This window comes from Hypanus sabinus, chromosome 7, assembly GCF_030144855.1.
Source record: "Hypanus sabinus isolate sHypSab1 chromosome 7, sHypSab1.hap1, whole genome shotgun sequence".
Classification (NCBI taxonomy): domain Eukaryota; kingdom Metazoa; phylum Chordata; class Chondrichthyes; order Myliobatiformes; family Dasyatidae; genus Hypanus; species Hypanus sabinus.
In genome coordinates, this window is record NC_082712.1 from 110,079,499 (window position 1) to 110,100,515 (window position 21,017).

The following is a 21,017-nucleotide window of genomic DNA, read 5'->3' on the forward strand; positions in this document are numbered from 1 at the left end:
CAGGGAAGGGGCGGGTTGTGCGGAGATACTAACCAATCGCCTTGTCTAATCGATGTCACGTGACACAGAAGGCACCCGGAGCGGCCATATGCGCCGGCGCGTAACGTACGTGACCCAGAAGGAGGCGTGGCCAAGAACGGCGTCCGCAGCCGGAGAATGAAAGGGGTTAGCAAGATCAGATGGGCAGAAGGGTAAGCGTCCAGCGTTCTGCTGCGTCGCGGGCCTGTGAGTGACGCAGAATGATGCGGGTAACAGACCCGACCCCGAGTACCAAATGTTGCAGTCACCTGAATAATGCATGGTCACTCATCAATAATGTGACTTCACCCCGAACAAGGCAGCGCAATCCCAGTACGACAATGTGACTGGAGTAATGTAACTACTCTGACCGTGAATAATGTGATTTTACCCTGAGTAAGACTCTGTGACCCCTGAACAATGCAGCGTGATCCAAATAATCATTATCCCGAATAATGCAGTCACCCAGAATAATGCAATGCAACTCGGAACAATGCGGTGCGAGCCCGAGTTCTTAGTACATTCATTGTCTGTGCAGCACTTTGCTTCTTTTATGATGCTTTTTTTAATGTACAATTTTGAAATGTATCTTTTTGATCGTTGTACAATGTGCTTTGAGGTTCTTTAGTCTCTTTAATGCTGTAAAGTTCTGGACTTTTTGGAATTCCCCATCTCTTTTTTCATGTTGTTTTGCGTTTGAGAGTTGCTTCTTTAGTGGCTACTTATGTAACGTTTTGAGCGTGTCTTTAATGTTCGTTTCTGATTGGACGATCTTCCCGAGAGATATTATTTCAGTCCTTGTCAGTGGAGCTTTGAGCGGGCAGGCTGTGCTGTTGCCTGCCAACTCGTAATCACTTTCAAAAACCCTTCATCAGAGGCTTTTTGTTTGTTTTCTTTTAATGTCAATTCCATGCCTTTTACATTTAGTATCATGGTATGGACAACTGTAAAGAGGTATCATTGAAGACACTTTCATTATCTGTAAGGTCATTTCATTAGAACAAGATGGTTAACAAGAGTTAATGGCTAAAGTGGAAGTAAGTGGTTACCATTTAAAAGTCATTGTAGAGGCATGGTTTCTCAGTAACCAAAGACAGGGATTAAAAGTTCCAGGAAACTTAACCTATAGAAGAGTAATTTAAAGTCAGTAACAGACCAACCCATTTACACTAATTCCGCAATAATGCAGTTTTAAAATTCCCCCACATTCCTATCAACTCCCCCGAGACCCTACACCTCATCCACACATTAGGGATCATGTACAACAACCAGTTAACCTGCACGTCTTTGGGATTTGGCAGACAGTCCATGAGGTCAAAGTGGGAAAGTGCAGGAACACCTGCGGTTACAATGAACTGGGCTGCTGAACTGTGAGGCAGCAGTTGCTCTAGGAGTGATGGGCATCTTACTCTGATTGTAATGAATGTGGTACAGCACGTGGAGGGGAAAGATTGTAGAATCCGTTTGGGACAGATTAGAGGCCCTAGAATATCTGCTGCAATTTACGACATTGCAAAAGTCAGTAAATTAAAGACTGAAGATTTAATTTACAAGTAAACTAAGCAGACCAGCAGAGGGCTGGTTCTTCAGAGCAGTGCGTGAGGGATCTTAGTGTAGGGTTGGGCAACAAAATGCAGTTAATTTTTGGGAAGAGATATCACAATGTAACATTTTACATAAAGACTGAAAGTAGTATTGTTCTCTCTGAAACCAACATTTTTACTCTTATTAAGGCAAACTATGAAAGTATCAGGCAACTATAGTAGAGGGAACACACATAACTTACAAATTTCTCTCTTTAGGGCACAGAACCCCAACAGGAGATGTGGTCCAGCTGTGGCTAAAGGCTACTTATACATCAGCATTACATCAAGAAGCTCCACCTTGGACAGTCCCAAGCCCCGCTGTTACAGCAGGCAGCTTGGGCATGGAGCTAGCAACCCATCCCGTAAAAACCCAGTGCTACAGGAACGCCAAAGACCTCATCCCTGGGAAAGGAAGGATCTTTGCTTGGACCCAGGGCAGAGGACTCTGGCAAGCTGGGTCCCAGTAGGGGTGATGGGCTTTTGCCAAAAGGAGCTGCAAGTTGAGGATTCGAAAAGTTTCAAGATTGAGTGAAGGAGGACCAAGGGATTGAGTAGCAACAGGAAGTTGGATACAAAGATAATCTAGCAAGAAGCATTAGACTACAGATAAGTAAAAATTCATTAGCAAAAAAATATTGTTGGGTCCCTTACAGATATTAAACCAGAGAATAATAAAATGGGGGAGAAGTTAAACAAGTACTTTGTTTCTGTCTCCATGAAAGGAAGGCACAAAATATCCCCAGGAAATAATGAAAGGGGCTAGCAGAAAGATTTAACAGTAGTAACATAGAATTACTGGAGGAATTAATCATTTAAAGACAATAAATCCCTAGAAACCAAATGATGTGGATTCCCAGGTTTTGACTGAGATAGGGAGAGTGAAATACACTGACATCATCTTCCATAGATTCTAGAATGGCTGCCACAGTGTGGAAGGCATCAAGGAGAGAGCAGAGAACTGTAGATCAGCTAGTCCAACATCGACTAGAGGGGAAATGCTGAAAGCATTCAAGCTGCTTATAGAGTAATGGTTGGGTAATGTCAATTGGACGAGGGTGAGGGTGAGGATGAGGGATCTATTCAGCCAGTGGTGTAATCACTGTAATAATAGGAGATTGTAATCTGGTGGCATTGTAATGATGTTATGTAATCTGTCAGCAGAGCAATCAGGCAACAGTTTAACTGGGGATTTTGTAATCAGGTGGCTGCATAATAAATTTAACTCTTCAGGAATGTAATCAGATGGAGGATTAATCCACCAAGTGGTCCAATGATGGTGTGAACCCGATGCTATGTAATTGGACAGTATTCAATCAGGCACTGTCAGCTGCTTGTGTTGTAATCAGTCAGGGCACGCTGTAATCAGATGACAGTTGAATCCAGCCAGTGTGATTAGGTTAAACTGTGAGCATTTAGTGGTGTAGTGAGGCCACAGTGAAATCAGGCGGCAGCAGCTTAATCAGGTGACCCAATAATCAGCCTGCAATGTACATAATTAAACACTTAGATCAGTGGAATTGGGGCCAGCGTGATGTGTCAGTAGTGTAATTGGAGGCCAGTATAATCGGGAAGGTCTGTAATCAGTTAGCAATTTAATCAGAGCAAAGCACAAAATGTTGGAGGAATTCTGCTGGTTGAGCAGCATCTGTGGAGACAGATGGATGGCCAATGTTCTAGGTCAGCTCTTCATCAGGTATGCTGGCTGTGCAATCACTGGCTGTGAAATTGTCGGCGTTCAGGCGACTGTGAGATCTGTGCGATCGGAGGTGTAGAATAAGCTGGCTGGATCATCCAGCAATTTCATAATTAGCTCGCAACTTGATCAGGAGCTGTGTAATTAGGCAGCAATGCAATAAGGCATCTACAATCTGGCAACTACGTCACCAGTGGCTGTCAATTTAATCTGGCAGCAATGCATCAGATAGGGTGACAGTGGAATTGAGTGATGGTGTGGGATTAGGGACAGTGAAACAGCGGGCAGTGTGACGTGAAGGGTCTTAGTCACTGGTGAAGTGGGTATTTTTACCACTAAGCTGAGCTGTGCCGGGAAGGCTCATATTACTTTTGTAGTTGGGCCAGAAAGACAATTATTCCAGAAAAGCTGGGAATCTGTCAGCTGAAGGGAAGTCCAGGGTGCACTCTTGGCTGGAGAGCAAGCAGCTACATAACTTGTGGTGGGCACAAGTGTGGCACTGTGATCAGAGGCACCAGGTGACACGGGGTCAGGTTCAGAGGCTGCTGGAGTGTAAGTGAGAGCAAAGATCCAGGCCTCGTCTTCACTGACCACTATTCAGCAAGGTCCAGGTGGCTGTAGCTTGTGGTGGGGTCTGATTCAGGCAGGACAGTGTTAGGGTAAGGTCAGATTAAGGTGTTGGGCTAAGACGATTGGGACCGGGATTCACGGGAATGGGAATAAAATCGGAGCTGGGTTGGAACTGGGGCTAAAGGAAAGCTCACAGGCACTCTGCTGTGACATTTCCTGGGGTCTTCCATCTTCCTTCACTCTCAGCCCAAGCCACTGAGAACTCTGAACTCTGAGAAAGGAACGGAGGCTGAAGATGCCAAAATCTCCCGCTACATACAACTGCTCAAGGAACTCAGTGGACCAAGCAGCACCCATGGGTCAAGAAGGTCCTAACGTAGAGATCTGACCTAAAAAGTCAACAATTCCTCCACCTCCCACAGATTCTATTTGTTCTGCTTGGAGACACAACAGACTGCCGATACTAGAATCTGGTGGAACTCAGCAGGTCAGGCTGCATCTGTGAAGGAAAATGGACAGTCGATATTGTAGGTCATAACCCAAAATGTCAACTACTCATTTCCCTCTGTGGATGCTATCTGACAATGGAGACGTGAGCAAAGTCTGCATATTGGAGGCAAAGTTGCCACAAGCGGAGCAAAATCTGAGCAAAGGACAGGCAGATTCGAGCTCTGTCCACGTAAACAGATGTTTGATCAGTCCAAGTGCCAGACTAATGTGGACTCGCTTGTTCTAAGTGTTATTTGCTTACTTTTATTGTTTACCAGAGCCGAAGGATTGGCGTATTGCTCATGTTGTTTCATTGTTTAAAAAGGGTTCTAAGAGTAAACGTAGCAATTATAGGCCTGTAAGTTTGACGTCGGTGCTGGGTAAATTAATGGAAAGTATTCTTAGAGATGGTATATATAATTATCTGGATAGACAGGGTTTGATTAGGAACAGTCAACATGAATTTGTGTGTGGAATGTCATGTTTGATAAGTCTTACTGAATTTTTTGAAGAGGTTACTAAGAAAGTTGATGAGGGTAAAGCAATGGATGTTGTCTATATGGACGTCAGTAAGGCCTTTGACAAGAATCCGCACGGAAGGTTCAATCTTTAGGTATTAATTTAATATTGAAGTAGTAAAATGGATTCAACAGTGGCTGTATGGGAGATGCCAGAGAATAGTGGTGGATAACTGTTTGTCAGGTTGGAGGCTGGTGACTAGTGGTGTGCCCCAGGGATCTGTACTGGGTCCAATGTTGTTTGTCATATACATTAATGATGGGGTGGTAAATTGGATTAGTAAGTTGGGATGTAATGTTAAAATTGTACAAGGCATTGGTGAGGCCAAATTTTGGAGTATTGTGTACAGTTCTGGTCACAGAATTATAAGAAAGATGTCAACAAATTAGAGAGAGTACAGAGATTTACTCGAATGTTACCTGGGTTTCAGCATCTAAGTTACAGAGAAAGGCTGAACAAGTTAGGTCTTTATTCTTTGGAGCGTAGAAGGTTGAGGGGGGACTTGATAGAGGTATTTAAAATCATGAGGGGGATAGATAGAGTTGACGTTAATAGGCTTTTTCCATTGAGAGTAGGGGAGATTCAAACAAGAGGACATGAGTTGAAAGTTAGGGGGCAAAAGTTTAGGGGTAACACAAGGGGGAATTTCTTTACTCAGAGAGTGGTAGCTGTATGGAACGAGCTTCCAGTAGAAGTGGTAGAGGCAGGTTCGATATTGTCATTTAAAGTAAAATTGGATAGGTTTATGGACAGGAAAGGAATAGAGGGTTATGGGCTAAGTGAAGGTCGGTGGTACTAGGCGAGAGTAAGCTTTCGGCACGGACTAGAAGGGCCAAGATGGCCTGTTTCCGTGCTGTAATTGTTATATGGTTACATGATTTGTTTTTTTTCTCTGCACGTTAGGTGTTTTCTTTTTTTTAAATGGTTTCTTTGTTTTGTGGCTGCCTGTAAGGAGACGAATCTCAAGTTTATATAAACTTTGATTACAAATGTACTTTGAACTTTAGTTCCTCCAGCATTGTCTGTGGTCCTTCAGTAGTTTGTTCTTTGCATAGAAAAGAAATGCTTTAGGAAAACGGAGTAAGGGCCTGTTCTCTGCTTATGCAATGATAAAATTTTCTGGAACCTTAGGGGGGGTTTAGGGTTCATTGCTTTGCTGCTGCTTGTGCGTGGGAGGGGGAGCTTTTAACTGTTCATTCTTTGGGGCACTCCTCTACTTTCATGGATGTTTGCGAAGAAAAAGAATTTCAGGATGTATATTGTATACCGTTCTCTGACGTTAAATATACCTATTGAAATGCATAAAAAAACCTCAGATCACACTTATTGGAACCTTCAGCCAGGGAGAGCAAAGGACCTGCGAGATGCTCACATGAACCACACCTGGATACCAGTCACAAAAAACACACGCACACACCCCAAACACCCTCTGACACCAGACATTGCAAGGAGCTGCTGGTGATTTTCTAAAATACCAACAAACTAAAATTATAGTTTTGTTTTCCAATCTCTGGTCCACCCTACTGCCATTGACAGCTGAGATCTCACTGACAGGTAAGACAGGGTTTTAGTTTCCCTGAATTCTTGTTGCTGCCTTCTTCATGCTGAATCCATGGCTCGTGGCTGAGGAATCACATTCCATGTGTTCTTGCTTGGGCAGTGTCCTGGTCACACGTAACCTGGTTTCACAGATGATCGCCTGCAGTTCGGGCAACCCTTGGTTGCACTGGCTTGTACACATCTGGAACGAAAGCGCAGGTGGTGAGAAAGGGTTCGCTGTGTATGCGTTCTCTAGGGCAGGGGTTCCCAACCTTTTCTATGCCACGGACTAACACCATTAACCAAGGGGTCTGTGAGCCCCAAGTTGGGAACTCTAGGCGTTTTCAGTATAAAGCTTCCTTACCCTCCTGAAGAATATCCAGGCCCAAATGATTTTGGTTTGGTTGAATCCCAAGCTCCCCTCGAGGCCACTGTATCTGCTGGACTGTCAGCAGGTAGGTGAGAAATCTCACCAGACATCAGACCAACTACAGGGTGGCACAGTGGTCATCACCGATCCCTCAATCCTGAGCGCGGGTGCAGTGTGGTGTTTGCATGTTCCTCCTGTGACCAGGTGGGTTTCCTTCTACACCCTGTCAATGTGCAGGTTGGTAGGTCATAGAACAGGCCCTTTGGCCTAACTCATCCAAGATGCCCATCTAAGTTAGTCCCATTTGCCTATGTTTGTCTCACATCCCTTTAAACTTTTCCTATCTACGTAAAAGCTCAACTGTCTCTCAAATGTAATACCCATTTCAATTGTTTTCTCTGGCAACTTGTTCCATATATTGGATTAACAAGTTGCCCCTCAGGTTCCTATTAAATCTCTTCCCCCTCACCTTAAACCTGTGCCCTCTAGCTCGGTTCCCTAGCCCTGGAGAAAAGACTGCGGGTATTTACCCTATGTGGCCCTAATGACCATCCCTCAGTCTGTATGCTCTAATTGGCTACTTGCTTAAATTGCCCCCGTGTGTGGAAGAGTTCACTGGGCAACATTTACTCACTTTAGATGGAAAAGGTGGGAACATGGCAGAGCCTGGAGCTGAGAGTTCTTGTCACCAATCGACTCGCCGCACATTCCACAGTACAATTCCATGTCTTCCATACACTCATGGAACTTGACAACATGGTCTCGGAGAAGTTGCTGGGAGCCCTTTGCTCGGTAAATGATCTCACACAGGCAGTGTGCCTTCAGTAGGAGGAGCTGGAGAAAGCACAGAACACATAGTTCAGCAGCAGTGCAGCTATGCTCAAAGACACAGTTACAAACACAGACAAAAGATCGACAGACAAGGATAAAACACAAGGACACAGATGATGATAATAATAAATGCTTTACTGATCCTGAGTAGGAAATTCTTTTGTTACAGTAGCAACATTTAAAAACTCATTTAGCGGTGTGCAAACTTAACTAATAATAAAATACAGAATAATAATATATACACAATATTAATTTAGCAATGTGCAATAACAATGTACAAAATAATAAAGCAGGGATTATTGTACTCTGATGTGTGTTCTCCTGTCACACTGAGATGAACTGTTGTATATATTTATTGCATTTGGTAGGAAAGATTTTCTATAACAATCTTTGTGACGGTGGAGCTGAATGAGTCTGTTTGAAAAGGTGCTCCTCTGCTTATTCAGTCAGTCGTGGAGTGGATGTGCCTGATTGTCCATAATGGATAACAGTTTGTTTAGTGCTCTCCTCTCCACCACGAACTCAGAAGAGTCCAGGTTGTGGCCAAGGACGGATCCTTTGTGATGAGTTTATTTAGTCTTTTTCCATCTCCAGCACCGATGCTGCTCCCCCAACATAAAGTCACAAAGAAGAACGCATTTGCTACAACAGACTGGAAAAAGATCTCCAATGTCCTGCTGCGCACATTGAAGGATCTCAGCTTCCTGAGAAAATAGAGTCTGCTCATCCCCTTCTTGTAAACAGCCTTGCTGTTGGTTCTCCAGTCAAGCCTGTTGTTGAGGTGAACGCCCAAGTATTTGTACTCCTCCACCACTGCAACTTCTTCTCCCAGAACGTATACAGGACTCATCACAGTCCTCTTCCTCCTAAAACCAATCACCATCTCCCTGGTTTTGGCTACATTCAGGAGCAGGTGATTCCTCCTGCTCCACTCCACAAAGTTGTTCACCAGTCCTGCCCATCTCTGATGCACCCAACCACTGCAGAGTCATCAGAGAACTTCTGCAAGTGACAGGACTCAGATTTGTAATGAAAGTCTGAGGTGTTCAGTGTGAACAGAAACGGAGACAGGACAGTCCCTTGTGGTGCTCCAGCTCCAGTGCCACTCACCACCACCTCAGACAGAGAACTCCCCAGCCATACAAACTGGGGTCTATCTGTCAGATAGTCAGTAATCCAGGATCGTCTATGCTCATCCTTCGCAGCTTCTCACTCTGAAGTGGGTGAAGGCACTAGAGAAATCAAAAAAATATGATTCTCACAATGCCACCAGCATCATCCAGGTGGGTGAGGTCTCTACAACAGGTAGATGACAGCATCATCCACTCCCTGTGAGGCTGGAAGACAAACTGTAGAGAGTCCAATGAAAAACTCACCTGCAGTCCAAGGTAAGTCTGGACCAGCTTCTCCAGCACCTTCATCACATGAGATGTGAGGGCAATTGGATACAGACAATACAAATGCACACACAAGCACCACAGGACAAACACACAGATGGAAACTCAGACACAGATATGAACTTGTTCCCATGAGGCAGTACGGCATGGCATCAGCGACCTTTCAGGCTTGGTGTTACTTTAATTTAATTTTCTATTTTAAGTTTGATACACAATTTTCGATTAGGGCACATGGATAACAGAGCGCCTATCTACCATCGCCAGATACTACTACAATACAGAGATCGCCCAAAAACAAAGCTTCACGAAGATCTGCTGGCTGAATTACGCGACGTTGGCTTGCTGAGGGCCGACATTCCTCGGACTTGCCTGAGGCTGGGAGACGGAGATGGAGACGTCGAAAGCGATGTGCGAGGAAGCAGAAGTGAGGCAAACGGGCAGGGGTCCGTGCCAGGCTGAAAGCAAACCCTAGCCGGCCGGCTCTCCCATCCATTCTGCTCTCCAATGTCCCACCCCCCCATCCTCATCACATTCTACAGGGGTTGCATTGAGAGCATCCTGAGTAACTGCATCACTGCCTGGTTCAGAAATTGCACCATCTCGGATCGCAAGACCCTGCAGCGGATAGTGAGGTCAGCTGAGAAGATCATCTTCCCGCCATCACGGACGTTTACACTACACGCTACATCTGCAAAGCAAACAGCGTTATGAAGGACCCCATGCACCCCTCATACGATCTCTTCTCCCTCCTGCCGTCTGGGAAAAGGCTCCGAAGCATTCTGGCTCTCATGACCAGACTATGCAGTTTCTTCCCCCAAGCTATCAGACTCCTCAATACCCGAAGCCTAGACTGACACCTTGCCTTCCTGTCCTGTTTATTATTTATTGTAATGCCTGCACTGTTTTTGTGCACTTTATGCAGTCCAGTGTGGGTCTGTAGTACTATAAACTATACTAGTTTTCTTTGTGGTTTTTTTTAATTACGTAATTCAATCTAGTTTTTTGTACTGTGTCATGTAAACCATGGTCCTGAAAAACGTTGTCTCATTTTTACCATGCACTGTACCAGCAGTTATGGTCGAAATGACAATAAAAGTTGACTTGACTTGTATTGCAGACAGCAACACATGCACACACAGATTTGCACACTTAGAAAAGGTGTATTAAAACACAATGGTGTGTCCCCCGAACAGGGCAAATCCTTTTCACACGGCCTTTGTCCCACAACCTACATCATCACGTCAATCACACAGCCTTGGTCCCAACCTGTCACTACTTAAGGTGAGGGTAGTACAGATATTGGAAGTTAAGTAACAAGATAAGTGGCTCTGCTCTGTAACTCCGACTGTGTCACAGCACCTTGTGACTCGTGAGGGCAGGAGCATCATATTAAAAGGAAAGTCCAGGTTCTAAGGAACTGTCAACCCAGGAGTGATCTACATGTCACGAGATTCACGTGGGCAGGGGCTGCGCAGTCTCAGATAGTGTGACCATACCCTGTATACAGTCTGTGGAGCAAGCCACTGTTACACACCACGTTACTACATCGACTGTATCAGGGCAGCTGATGTGACACAATTCCACCACAGTTACACCTCGTACGTGGATGGCATATATCAAATGGGCCCTTAACACTTCAGTCAACCCCAGGAAACACTGTGCTCTCTGACAAAGTCCAGTCAAACTTGGAATTAGTTACTTAACTCTCATTACCTGTACTTTGGCTACTGAGAGAGGGGAAGTTGTTGGGGGGGGGGGGGTCAGTGGTGGCTGCATCAAGTCCCCAGCGGTTAACATCTCAGAGGGTCTATCCTAGACCCAATACACTGATGCAATCATGAAGAATGCATGCCAGTGGCTCTAATTCATTAGGAGTCTAAGGAAATTTAGTATTTCACCAAACATTCTAGCAAATTTCTAAAGCATTCTGACTAATTGCATCAGTCTGGTATGGGGGCTCCAATGTACAGGGTCGAAAGAGGCTGCAGAGTTGTAGACACAGCCAGCACAACCCTCCCCACCACTGAAACATCTTCAAAAGGCAGTAGCTTCAGAGTGTGGATCCATCACTACGGGCCTGCACCACCTGAGACTCTCCCCCTTCTCATTACCATTGGGGAGGCGATACAGGAGCCTGAACACCCACACTCAATGTGTTGGGAACTTCTTCCCCTCTGCCATCAGATTTCTGAACGATTCATGAATCCAGAGGAGCTTTGCTCATTCCTCCCAGCTCTATATTTTTTATATATTGTAAATTGCGGTAATATTTTTGTGTCCTGCGTGGTACACCTGCTACAAAACAATGAATTTCACAACATACAGTTTTAAACCTGATTCGGATACTCACTATTCTGTGCTTCCATTCATTCCCATTCCTGCTCATACAACAGTTTGTCAGGAGCTGTCACCGTCGGAATTCTAAGCCATCACTTACCTTATTCCCCACTCCTTCTGCCACCTCCTCTACCTTCTGCACAACCCCCAAGCTCTAGAAAACAAAGAAGACATTTCAGGAATGACACAAAACACAGCACACTAAACAAACCCAGGAATCGTGGAGAATCTGAGGGGGAAGCGAATGTAGCCCCAGAACTGAGACACAGAGTGACACGCAGTGTAAAAATGGGGTGTGAGGAAAGGGATGTGGATGGAGAGGGTGATGATGTGAAGGGGCTCCGTTGATGGTTGGTCTTAGAGGGTCCGGAGAGGATGATCCAAGTATTTTGTCCCAACAGCCATCTGTTTGGCACCACAGCCCCAAACCCTGGGCCAGGAAGAGGGGAAATGTTGGGGCGCAGGCCAGCTCTCCCTATCCTCATGTAAGCTGCAAAATGGCTCTTCTCCTAGCCATATATTTGACTTATCTACCTGTTACTCCGGTTATTGAGACACATCCACCCAGACACCCCACCTCCCTGTCGCCCTGGTTACCGATAGACCCACCCACCCACCGACTCCCTCAGCAAGAGACCCTGCGTTCCCATTTACTCCCCTACCTTGTCCATCTTCTTCTCAATCAGCCAACACTTGGAAATGCCCAGCAATACCTGAGCCTGCCCCACACGGTTACCAATGTCCGTCATGATGTTGAGTGAGGACTCGTACCGAGGCAGAGATTTCTGCAAAGGGAGAAAGGTGTCACCAACACTCCATCGCACAAATCTGTGTCCATACTTAGTATGAAACCATCCAGGGACTGTTTACTGCATCATACTTGGTGACTCACGTATATTTTATAACGCACGTCTGATTTTCTGTAACAATATGTAGTTTCTTGATGATTTGGCAGGAGACTCTTTGGCCAGTTGATTCTTTACAAGTTCTCAGAACAATCTCTTCCCCCCACCCCCCGAATACCCACTGTAAGTCCATTCCCCTCACATCTTCATCAGACAAGGAACTGTGTACAAGAGTTGGGATGTCACTTAACAGAATACAAGATGTCAGTGAAATCTGTGCTATGTGCAGATCTGGTCACTCAGCTATAGGAAGGATGGTATTAAGCTGAAAAGGGTGTAGAATAGATTCACGAGGATGTAAACAGGATGGGAAGGCTTGGGTTATAAGGAGAGGCTTCATATGTTGGGACTTCTCCCCCTGGAGCAAAGGGAGACCTTACAAATGTTTGTAAAATCATGAGGGGTGTAGATAAGGTGAATGGTCACAGCCTTTCACCCTGGTTGGAGAGTCTAAAACTACGAGGCATAGGTTTAAGGTGAGAGGGGAAAGTTTAGAGGGGATCTGAGGGGTAAGTTTTTCCTCACGCAGAGGTAAAAATTTGTTGCCAGAAGAAGTGGTAGAGTTGGGTACAATTACAATGTTTAAAAGACGTTTGGACAGGAAAGGTTTTGAGGCATATATGAGCCAAATGCTGGCAGATGGGAAATGCTCAGAAAAGACCTTGGTTGGCATGGATGAATTAGGCCTATTTTGGTGCTGTTTAAGTGATATCTTTCCCCAAATGCCACTGCCTATCTACATACCAGGGGCAATTAACCTTTTAATTGTGGCCAATGTAAAAATAATATTAATTCATTTTATCACTAATTATGTTTGCCAACATCTCCAACTCTTGCCTGCCAGGCTTAAATCTGGATTAATGACGTTAGCGCACAGTTTAAGATGGCACTACAGAATGTGGACGACAGCTTAACTGGTGGTTCTCAAAGCAAGAAATTAAACTAAAAACTATTAATAACACTTTTTATATGAAAAACCATGGTAAACGATCATTTAAACCAATGAAGGGGCAAGCGAAGGTGAAGCTGATCCAAGGGTTGAGGCATGCGAGTGCATGACAGAGCCGGAGTGAGGTTGAGGCACGTTCCAGGAGAATATGGAGATATAGTTGGTGCAAGTGGAGCGGTTTTGGAGCCTGTCCACATGAACCGGGAGCAAAGTGTGATCCATCCAAGTGCCACATCGATTTGGAAAGGTCGAATACAGGCCAGAAGCAGCCCCGAGCATATCGCTGCAGCAGGGACCCGTGTCCTAGCGTGGGGGACAATCCAGTGCTTGGACAATTTAAACGCCGGACCAGACGGAGTGAAAAGGCAAGGGGTCGGGACCAGAGGCGAGAGTCAAGCCAGGTCTGCTCTGCGATGTTTTATTCCACTCTCCTCAGCACAGAGGCTGTATTGTGCCGCAGCTGCTCCGAGTTTAGGGAACGCGAGCTTCCTGACAATTTGCCCCTGTGTGATGGACTGAGATTGAGACCGGGGCAACTCTGTCTTACCCGGCTTCAGATTTATGGACTCAATTTTGTTCCAAATGCTGATGCTTTCTTTATTTGCCTGATTTGATTTGACTTGGATTTTTTTCCCTCCCTGCGCGTTGAATTTTGGCCTTTTATTTTTAAAACTGGGTTCTCTGGGTGTCTTGCTCTGTGGCTGCCTGTGAGCAGATGAATCTCAAGATTGTATAATTTATACATACTTTGATAATAAATGTACTTTGAACTTTAAGTTTAGAAAGCAAGAGATGGAGATGTTTCAGCTACAGTCCAACATTCAGAGTCCTAGAAGGACAGAAGTTTACAGAACAAAAATGGCATAAAACAGAGGCCTGGTTGTTAACACAAGTTACAACTAGGCTAATCACTCACATTTCAGGGGGGAAGTCAAAAAGCAGGTGAGGAGAAGGAGAGACTGTCAGCAGAGATGAAAGAGAAGCTAAAGGCACGTTGGTCAGAGAGTCAGAGGAAGAGTTGTAAGTTGAGAGATGGGACTGGTCAGAAACAACTCAGATAATGATACATAGAGGCAGAGATTGTGACAGATACAGAAGGACTTTATATCAGTGTTTACCAAGGAAGACAATGTTATGGGGGTCAGAAAGGAAGATAGAACCTGGAGTCTGGATGAGCTAAAGGGCCATAAAGGAGAGGCTCTGGAGAAGCCATGGAGACCGGGATAAAGCACCCAGTCTACATAGGGTGTAGTGATGAGAGGGGAAGATCCTGGCCCTAATCTTGCACAGATTCAGGGCTGGTGCCAAGGACTGGAAAACTGCATGTTATTTGTTGTTCAGTTTAACCTTAGTCATGGATAAGGTTCAAGGACAGACTGTGCAGTCACTAGGACACAAATCATGGGGACATATAGCATGGAAACAGGCCTTATGGCCCACAGAGTCCATTCTGTCCATTAACTATGCATTTATACTCACCCATTCTATTCTCCCAGATTCTACCGCTCATCAACACACTGGGCCAATTCACCAACCTACAAGAACTTGGGACAACCAGCGCACCAATTGTGAATTGGAGAGCTACGACAGAGGAGGCAGCGTACAGATCCAGGAGCAAAGTTTAAAAGGGAGAGCTTTGCAGGAACTCGGCTATAACTTGCACACCAATCGTGTGATGGAGAACTGGGAAGGTTCTAGCATAAAAGGGAGACACTGCCTAGTGGAGCGGTCATTGACGGAGTGGCCCAAGTCAGTGGAACGGCTTTGGCTCATTCGGGCTTCGGTGAGGTCAGTGGGTAGGTGGATTTTGATTTTTCCTTGCATTTTTTGAGGAATAGAGAGCATACCTGTAGAGTTAGTGCTTTGCTCTGAGTGTCACATGTGGGAATCCTGGGAATCTTCCAGTCTCCCAGATGGTGCACCGAGATGCAGCTTCTGAGAGACCATGTTAGGGATCTGGAGCTGCAGCTCGATGACCTACAACTTATTAGGGAGAGTGAACAGGAGATAGAGAGGGGCTACAGGGAGTTAATCACCCCGAGGCTGCAGGAGTTAGACAAGTGGGTGACGGTCAGGGAAGAGCTCAGATAGTAAAGAGCACCCTCTGGCCATCTCCCTCAGTAATCATTATCTCGCTTTGGATGCTGTTGAGGGGGGTGACCCGACAGTGGATGACCACGGCGATCAGGTCTCTGGCACTGAGCCTGGTTCCATGGTGCAGAAGGGAGAGAGGAAGGTGAGGAATGCAGTAGCCATAGGGGATTCCATAGTGAGGGGAGCAGACAGGAGGTTCTGTCAGCCTGACAGAGATACCCACATGGCGTGTTGCCTCCCAGGTGCCAGGGTACAGGATGTCTTGGATCAGGTGCAGAGTATTCTGAAGGGAGAGGGTGAACTGCCAGAAGTCTTGGTACACGTTGGTACCAATGAAATGGGTAGAAAAAGGGAGGAGGTCCTGAAGAGAGAATTCAGGGAGTTAGGTAGGAAGCTGAAAGGCAGGACCTCCAGGGTAGTAATCTCAGGATTGCTGCCTGTGCACATGCTAACGATTGCAAGAATATCATGATCAGGCAAATTAATGTGTGGCTGAGGGGTGGTGTAGTGTGGTGTAGGGGGCAGGGATTCAGATTCCTGGACCATTAGGGCCTCTTCTGGGGGAGTTACAACCTGTACAAAAAGGACGGGTTACATCTGAACCCAAAGGGGTCCAATATCCTAGCAGGTAGGTTTAATAGAGTTGATAGGGAGGGTTTAAACTAATTTGGCGGGGGGGGGGGGGGGACCAGAGTGATAGGGCTGAGGAAGGGGAAAACAGAAATAAATCAAAGATAGGGTGCAACAGAGATGATAGAAAAAACAGACAGAAGATGGGAGGCGTAAGGAGATTTACAAGGACGTTGCCTGGATTGGAGGGTGTACCTTATGAGAATAGGTTGAGTGAACTTGGCCTTTTAGCGACGGAGGTGTATAAGATGATGAGAAGCATTGATCGTGTGGATAGTCAGAGGCTTTTTGCCAGGGCTGAAATGGCTAACACGAGGGCACACAGTTTTAAGGTGATTGGAAATAGGTACTGAGGGGATGTCAGCAGTAAGTGGTGGGTGTGTGGAACGCTCTGCCAGCGCTACTGGTGGAAGTGGATAAGCAGGGTCTTTTAAGCGCCTCTTAGGTAGGTACATGGAGCTTAGAAAAATAGAGGGCTGTGTACTAGGAAATTCTAGGCCGTTTCTAGAGTAGGTTACATGGGTGGCACAACACTGTGGGTCAAAGGGCTAGTAATGTGCTGTCGATTTCTATCTTCTATGTTTCTATGTTCTAATCACAGCCAGTGGCATTACTTACAGGGCAATAGAGGCGCGGTGCAGTTAAAACAGAAAGCAACAAATACTGGACTGAGAGTGTTATATTTGAAAGCACGCAGCATAAGAAATAAAATGGACAATCTTGAAATTCAGCTACAGATTAGCAAGTATGACGTTGTGGCCCTCTCTGAAACTTGGCTAAAGGATGGCTGCCATTGGGAGCTGATATGGTGTATCAGAAAGATAGGTTAGTAGTCAGAGGGGGTGGTGTGGCCCTGAGTATAAGAAATAATATTAAATTATAATTTATATAATTATAATATTAATTATAATGTTAAATTAAAAAGGGATTCTGATAGGATCAGAAGGTTAGGGTTGAGTTAAGAAATGGCAAGGGTAAAAGGACCCTATTGGCAGTTGTATACAGATCTCCAAAGAGCAGCCGGGAAGTGGATTACAAATTACAGCAGGAGATAGAAAAGGCGTGTCAGAAAGGCAATGTCATGATAATCTTTGGGGATTTTAACATGAAAGGGGATTGGGAAAACCAGGTCCTCAAGAGAGAGAATTTGTAGACAGTCTAAAGGATGGCTTTTTAGAACAGCTTATTGTTGAGCCCACGAGGGGATTGGCTGTGCTGGATTGGGTGTTGTGAAATGAGCCAGAGGTGACAAGAGAGCTTAAAGTTAAGGAACCCTTAGGGAACAGTGATCACAATATGATTGAGTTCACTTTGAAATTTGAGAAGGAGAAACTAAAATCCAATGTGTCAGTATTTCAGAGGAATAAAGGAAATTACAATGGCATGAGAAGGGAACTGCCAAAGTTGACTGGAAAGAGACACTAGCAGGAAGGCACACAAAATGCTGGTAGAACACAGCAGGCCAGGCAGCATCTATAGGGAGAAGCGGTGTCAACATTTCCGGCTGAGACCCTTCGTCAGGACTAACCAAAAGGAAAGATAGTAAGAGATTTGAAAGTAGTGTAGGGAGGGGGAAATGTGAAATGATAGGATAAGAACGGAGGGGGTGGGATGAGAGCTGGAAAGGTGATCGGCGAAAGTGATACAGAGCTGGAGAAGGGAAAGGATCATGGGACGGGAGGCTGAGGGAGAAAGAAAGGAGGGGGGGCACCAGAGGGAGATGGAGAACAGGCAAACAACTAAATATGTCAGGGATGGGGTAAGAAGGGGAGGAGGGGCATTAATGGAAGTTAGAGAAGTCAATGTTCATGCCATCAGGTTGGAGGCTACCCAGCCGGTTTATAAGGTGTTGTTCCTCCAACCTGAGTTTGGATTCATCTTGACAATAGAGGAGGCCATGGATAGACATATCAGAATGGGAATGGGACGTGGAATTAAAATGTGTGGCCACGGGAGATCCTGCTTTTTCTGGCGGACTGAGCGTAGGTGTTCAGCGAAATGGTCTCCCAGTCTGCGTCGGGTCTCACCAATATACAAAAGGCCACACCAGGAGCACCGGATGCAGTATACCGCACCAGCTGACTCACAGGTGAAGTGTCGCCTCACCTGGAAGGACTGTCTGGGGCCCTGAACTAGTAGGAAGGACAGTGAGTAGCAATGGCTGGCGTTTCTGTGAAAATTGAGGGAGGTGCAAGACAGATATATTCCAAATAAGAAGACATTTTTGAATGAAAGAAGGACACTAACATGGCTGACAAGTGAAGTCAGAGCCAAAGTAAAAGCAAAAGAGAGGGCATACATGGAAGCCAAAGCTTGTGGGAAGATAAGGATTGGGAAGCTTTTAAAAACTTGCAGAAGGAAACTAAGAAGGTCATTAGGAAGGAAAAGACAAATTATGAAAGGAAGCTCGTGACTAATATCAAAGAAGATACTAAAATCTTTTTAAGTATATTAAGGGTAAAAGAGAGACAAGGGTAGATATAGGACCAATAGAAAATGATGCTGGCAATATTGTAATGAGAGAAACAGAGATGGTAGAGCAACTGAATGCATATTTTGCATCAGTCTTCACAGTGGAAGACATCTGCAATATACCGGACATTCAAGAGTGTCAGGGAAGTGAAGTATGTGCAGTGAAAATTACTACTGAGAAGGTGCTCAGGAAGCTTAATAGTCTGAGTGTGGATGAATCTCCTGGTCCTGATGGAACACACTCTCGGGTTCTGAAGGAAGTAGCCGGAGAGATTGCGGAGGCATTAACAATGATCTTTCAGAAATCGATAGATTCTGGCATTGTACCGGATGACTGAAAAATTGCAAATGTTACTCTGCTATTTAAGAAGGGTGGGAGGCAGCAGAAAGGAAACTACAGACCTGTTAACCTGAATCAGTGATTGGGAAGTTGTTGGAATCGAGTGTTAGGGATGAGCTTACAGAGTAACTGCAGGCACATAAACAGATCAGGCCAAAACCAGCATGGTTTCCTGAAAGGAATATCCTACCTAACCTGCTGCAATTTTTTGAGGGAATTACAAGCAGGAGATGCAGTAGACGTGGTGTACTTGTACTTTCAGAAGGCCTTCGACAAGGTGCCGTCCGTGAGGCTGCTTAGCAAGATAAGAGCCCATGGAATTACAGGGAATTTACTAGCATGGGTGGAGCATTGGCTGATTGGCAGAAAACAGAGACTGGGAATATTCTGGCTGGCTGTCTATTAACAGGGGAGTTCCACAGGGGCCAGTGTTGGGACTGCTGCTTTTTACGATGTATGTCAATGATTTGGACTATGGTATTAATGGATTTGTGGCTAAATTTGCCAATGATACAAAGATAGGTGGAGGAGTGGGTAGTGCTGAAGAAACAGAGAGCCTGCAGAGAGACTTGAGGGGCAAAGAAGTGGCAAATGAAATGCAATGTGGGAAAGTGTATGGTCATGCACTTTGGTGGAAGAAATAAACAGGCAGACTATTATTTAGATGGGGAGAGAATTCAAAATGCAGAGATACAAAGGGACTTGGGAGTCCTTGTGCAGGATACCCTAAAGGTTAACCTTCAGGTTGAGCTGGTGGTGGAGGTGGTGAACGCAATGTTGGCATTCATTTCTAGAGATATAGAACATAAGGAGTTGGAGTTGGCGCTAAGTGGCAACTCCTTTGCTTGCATCTTCAGAAACAGCTCTATTTCCCTCTTTAATATCTTTATTTTTCCCTTTCAGGGTTCTTTTGAAGACCCTGACTTGGAGTTACACACAGACTTTGGTTTTTTGTAGGAATGGGATCCGTTCTCGGGGTTTCAGGACCGGCCGTTGTTCGGCACACCAAGGATTCTGCCTGAGAGGCGACCTAGTGTTCAGAAGCCTAAGATCTCGGGGGTCTGAAGACGGGTGGATTGAGGGTCAGTATCACAGCAGGAGACTCGTGTGTCATCGGGGAGGCCAGAAAATCTTGCGCTGTGGGGCCGAAGACCCGAGATCTTTGTGATCTTCAGACACAGAGCTTGTAAAATGTGATGAAACTGACTTTTTAACATCGTAAACCAGTGGGTTGTTGTTATGTCTCCCGCTCGCTGTGAAAATGGGGCACACCTCCCTCTCCCTTATTAGGGAGAGAGGGAACCTGTGGGTTGCCGAAAGCTGAATGAAATGCAATAGTCTTTGGGGTAACTGCAAGGTCTGTGTCCTTGCTATCACTTAGCTCACGCTTGTGCTCGGTAGCAGGTGTGCTTTTTTTTTGCTGGGGTGGGGAGGGGGGTATCGTTGCCTTGATGCTGCTTACGCGCAGGAGGGGGGAGCTGGGGGGGGTTTTGGGGTTCTCACGTTTAACAGTCATTCATTCTTTGGGGCACTTCTCTGTTTTTGTTGATGTTTTGCAAAGAAAAAGCATTTCAGGATGTATATTGTATAAATTTCTCTGACATTAAATTGAACCTTTGAAGAACAGGGATGTGATGTTGAGGCTCAATAAGGCACTCGTGAGACCACACGGAGTATTGTGTGCAGTTTTGGGCTCCTTATTTTAGAAAGGATATACTGACACTGTAGGGGGTTCAGAGAAGATGCACGAGAGTGATTCCAGGAATGAAAAGGTTACCATGTGAGGAATGTCTGGCAGCTCTTGGGCTGTATTCCCTAGAGTTCAGGAGAATGAAGGGGATCTCAGAAACATTCTCAATGTTAAAAGGCCTGAACAGATTAGACATGGCAAAGTTTTTTCTCATGGTAGGGGAGTCTAGGACAAGATGGCACGACTTCAGGATTGAAGGACATCCATTTAGAACAGAGATGAGGAGAAATTACTTTAGTCAGAAGGTGGTAAATCTGTAGAATTTGTGGATCTGTGGAGGCCAAGTCATTGGGTGTATTTAAGGCAGAGATAGATAGGTTCTTGATTAGCCAGGGCATCAAAGGGTATGGGGAGAAGGCAGGGGACGACGGGAAGAAATGGATCAGCCCATGATTGAAAAGCAGAGCAGACTCGATGGGCTGAATGGCCTACTTCTGCTCCAATATCTTATGGGATGTTGGAGGAAACAGGAGAATCTGGCAAAGCCCACAGTCACATGGAGAACTTTCAGACTCCATACGTGACACC

At 45.4% G+C, this 21,017-nt stretch overlaps 1 protein-coding gene and 1 long non-coding RNA gene across 3 annotated transcripts in view; one reads left to right on the forward strand and one right to left on the reverse strand.

The window, feature by feature from the left end:
* The first annotated feature begins 67 nt into the window (after positions 1 to 67).
* On the forward strand, positions 68 to 20,157 carry LOC132397099 (uncharacterized). The gene is made up of 3 exons (XR_009513266.1): positions 68 to 191; positions 14,700 to 14,999; positions 19,697 to 20,157. It is a non-coding gene; the product is annotated as an uncharacterized LOC132397099 (long non-coding RNA).
* Positions 887 to 21,017, reverse strand: part of rapsn (receptor-associated protein of the synapse, 43kD) — a 41,681-nt gene continuing 21,550 nt past the window's right edge. Inside the window, exons 3-6 of one of the 2 annotated variants that reach the window (XM_059975395.1) lie at positions 12,012 to 12,134; positions 11,450 to 11,503; positions 7,419 to 7,618; positions 887 to 6,616 (exon numbers count right to left, since the gene is read on the reverse strand). In XM_059975395.1, coding sequence (XP_059831378.1) covers positions 6,544 to 6,616; positions 7,419 to 7,618; positions 11,450 to 11,503; positions 12,012 to 12,134 — 450 coding nt within the window. In that variant the 3' untranslated portion in view covers positions 887 to 6,543. The other variant, XM_059975396.1, reaches the window with a different exon arrangement.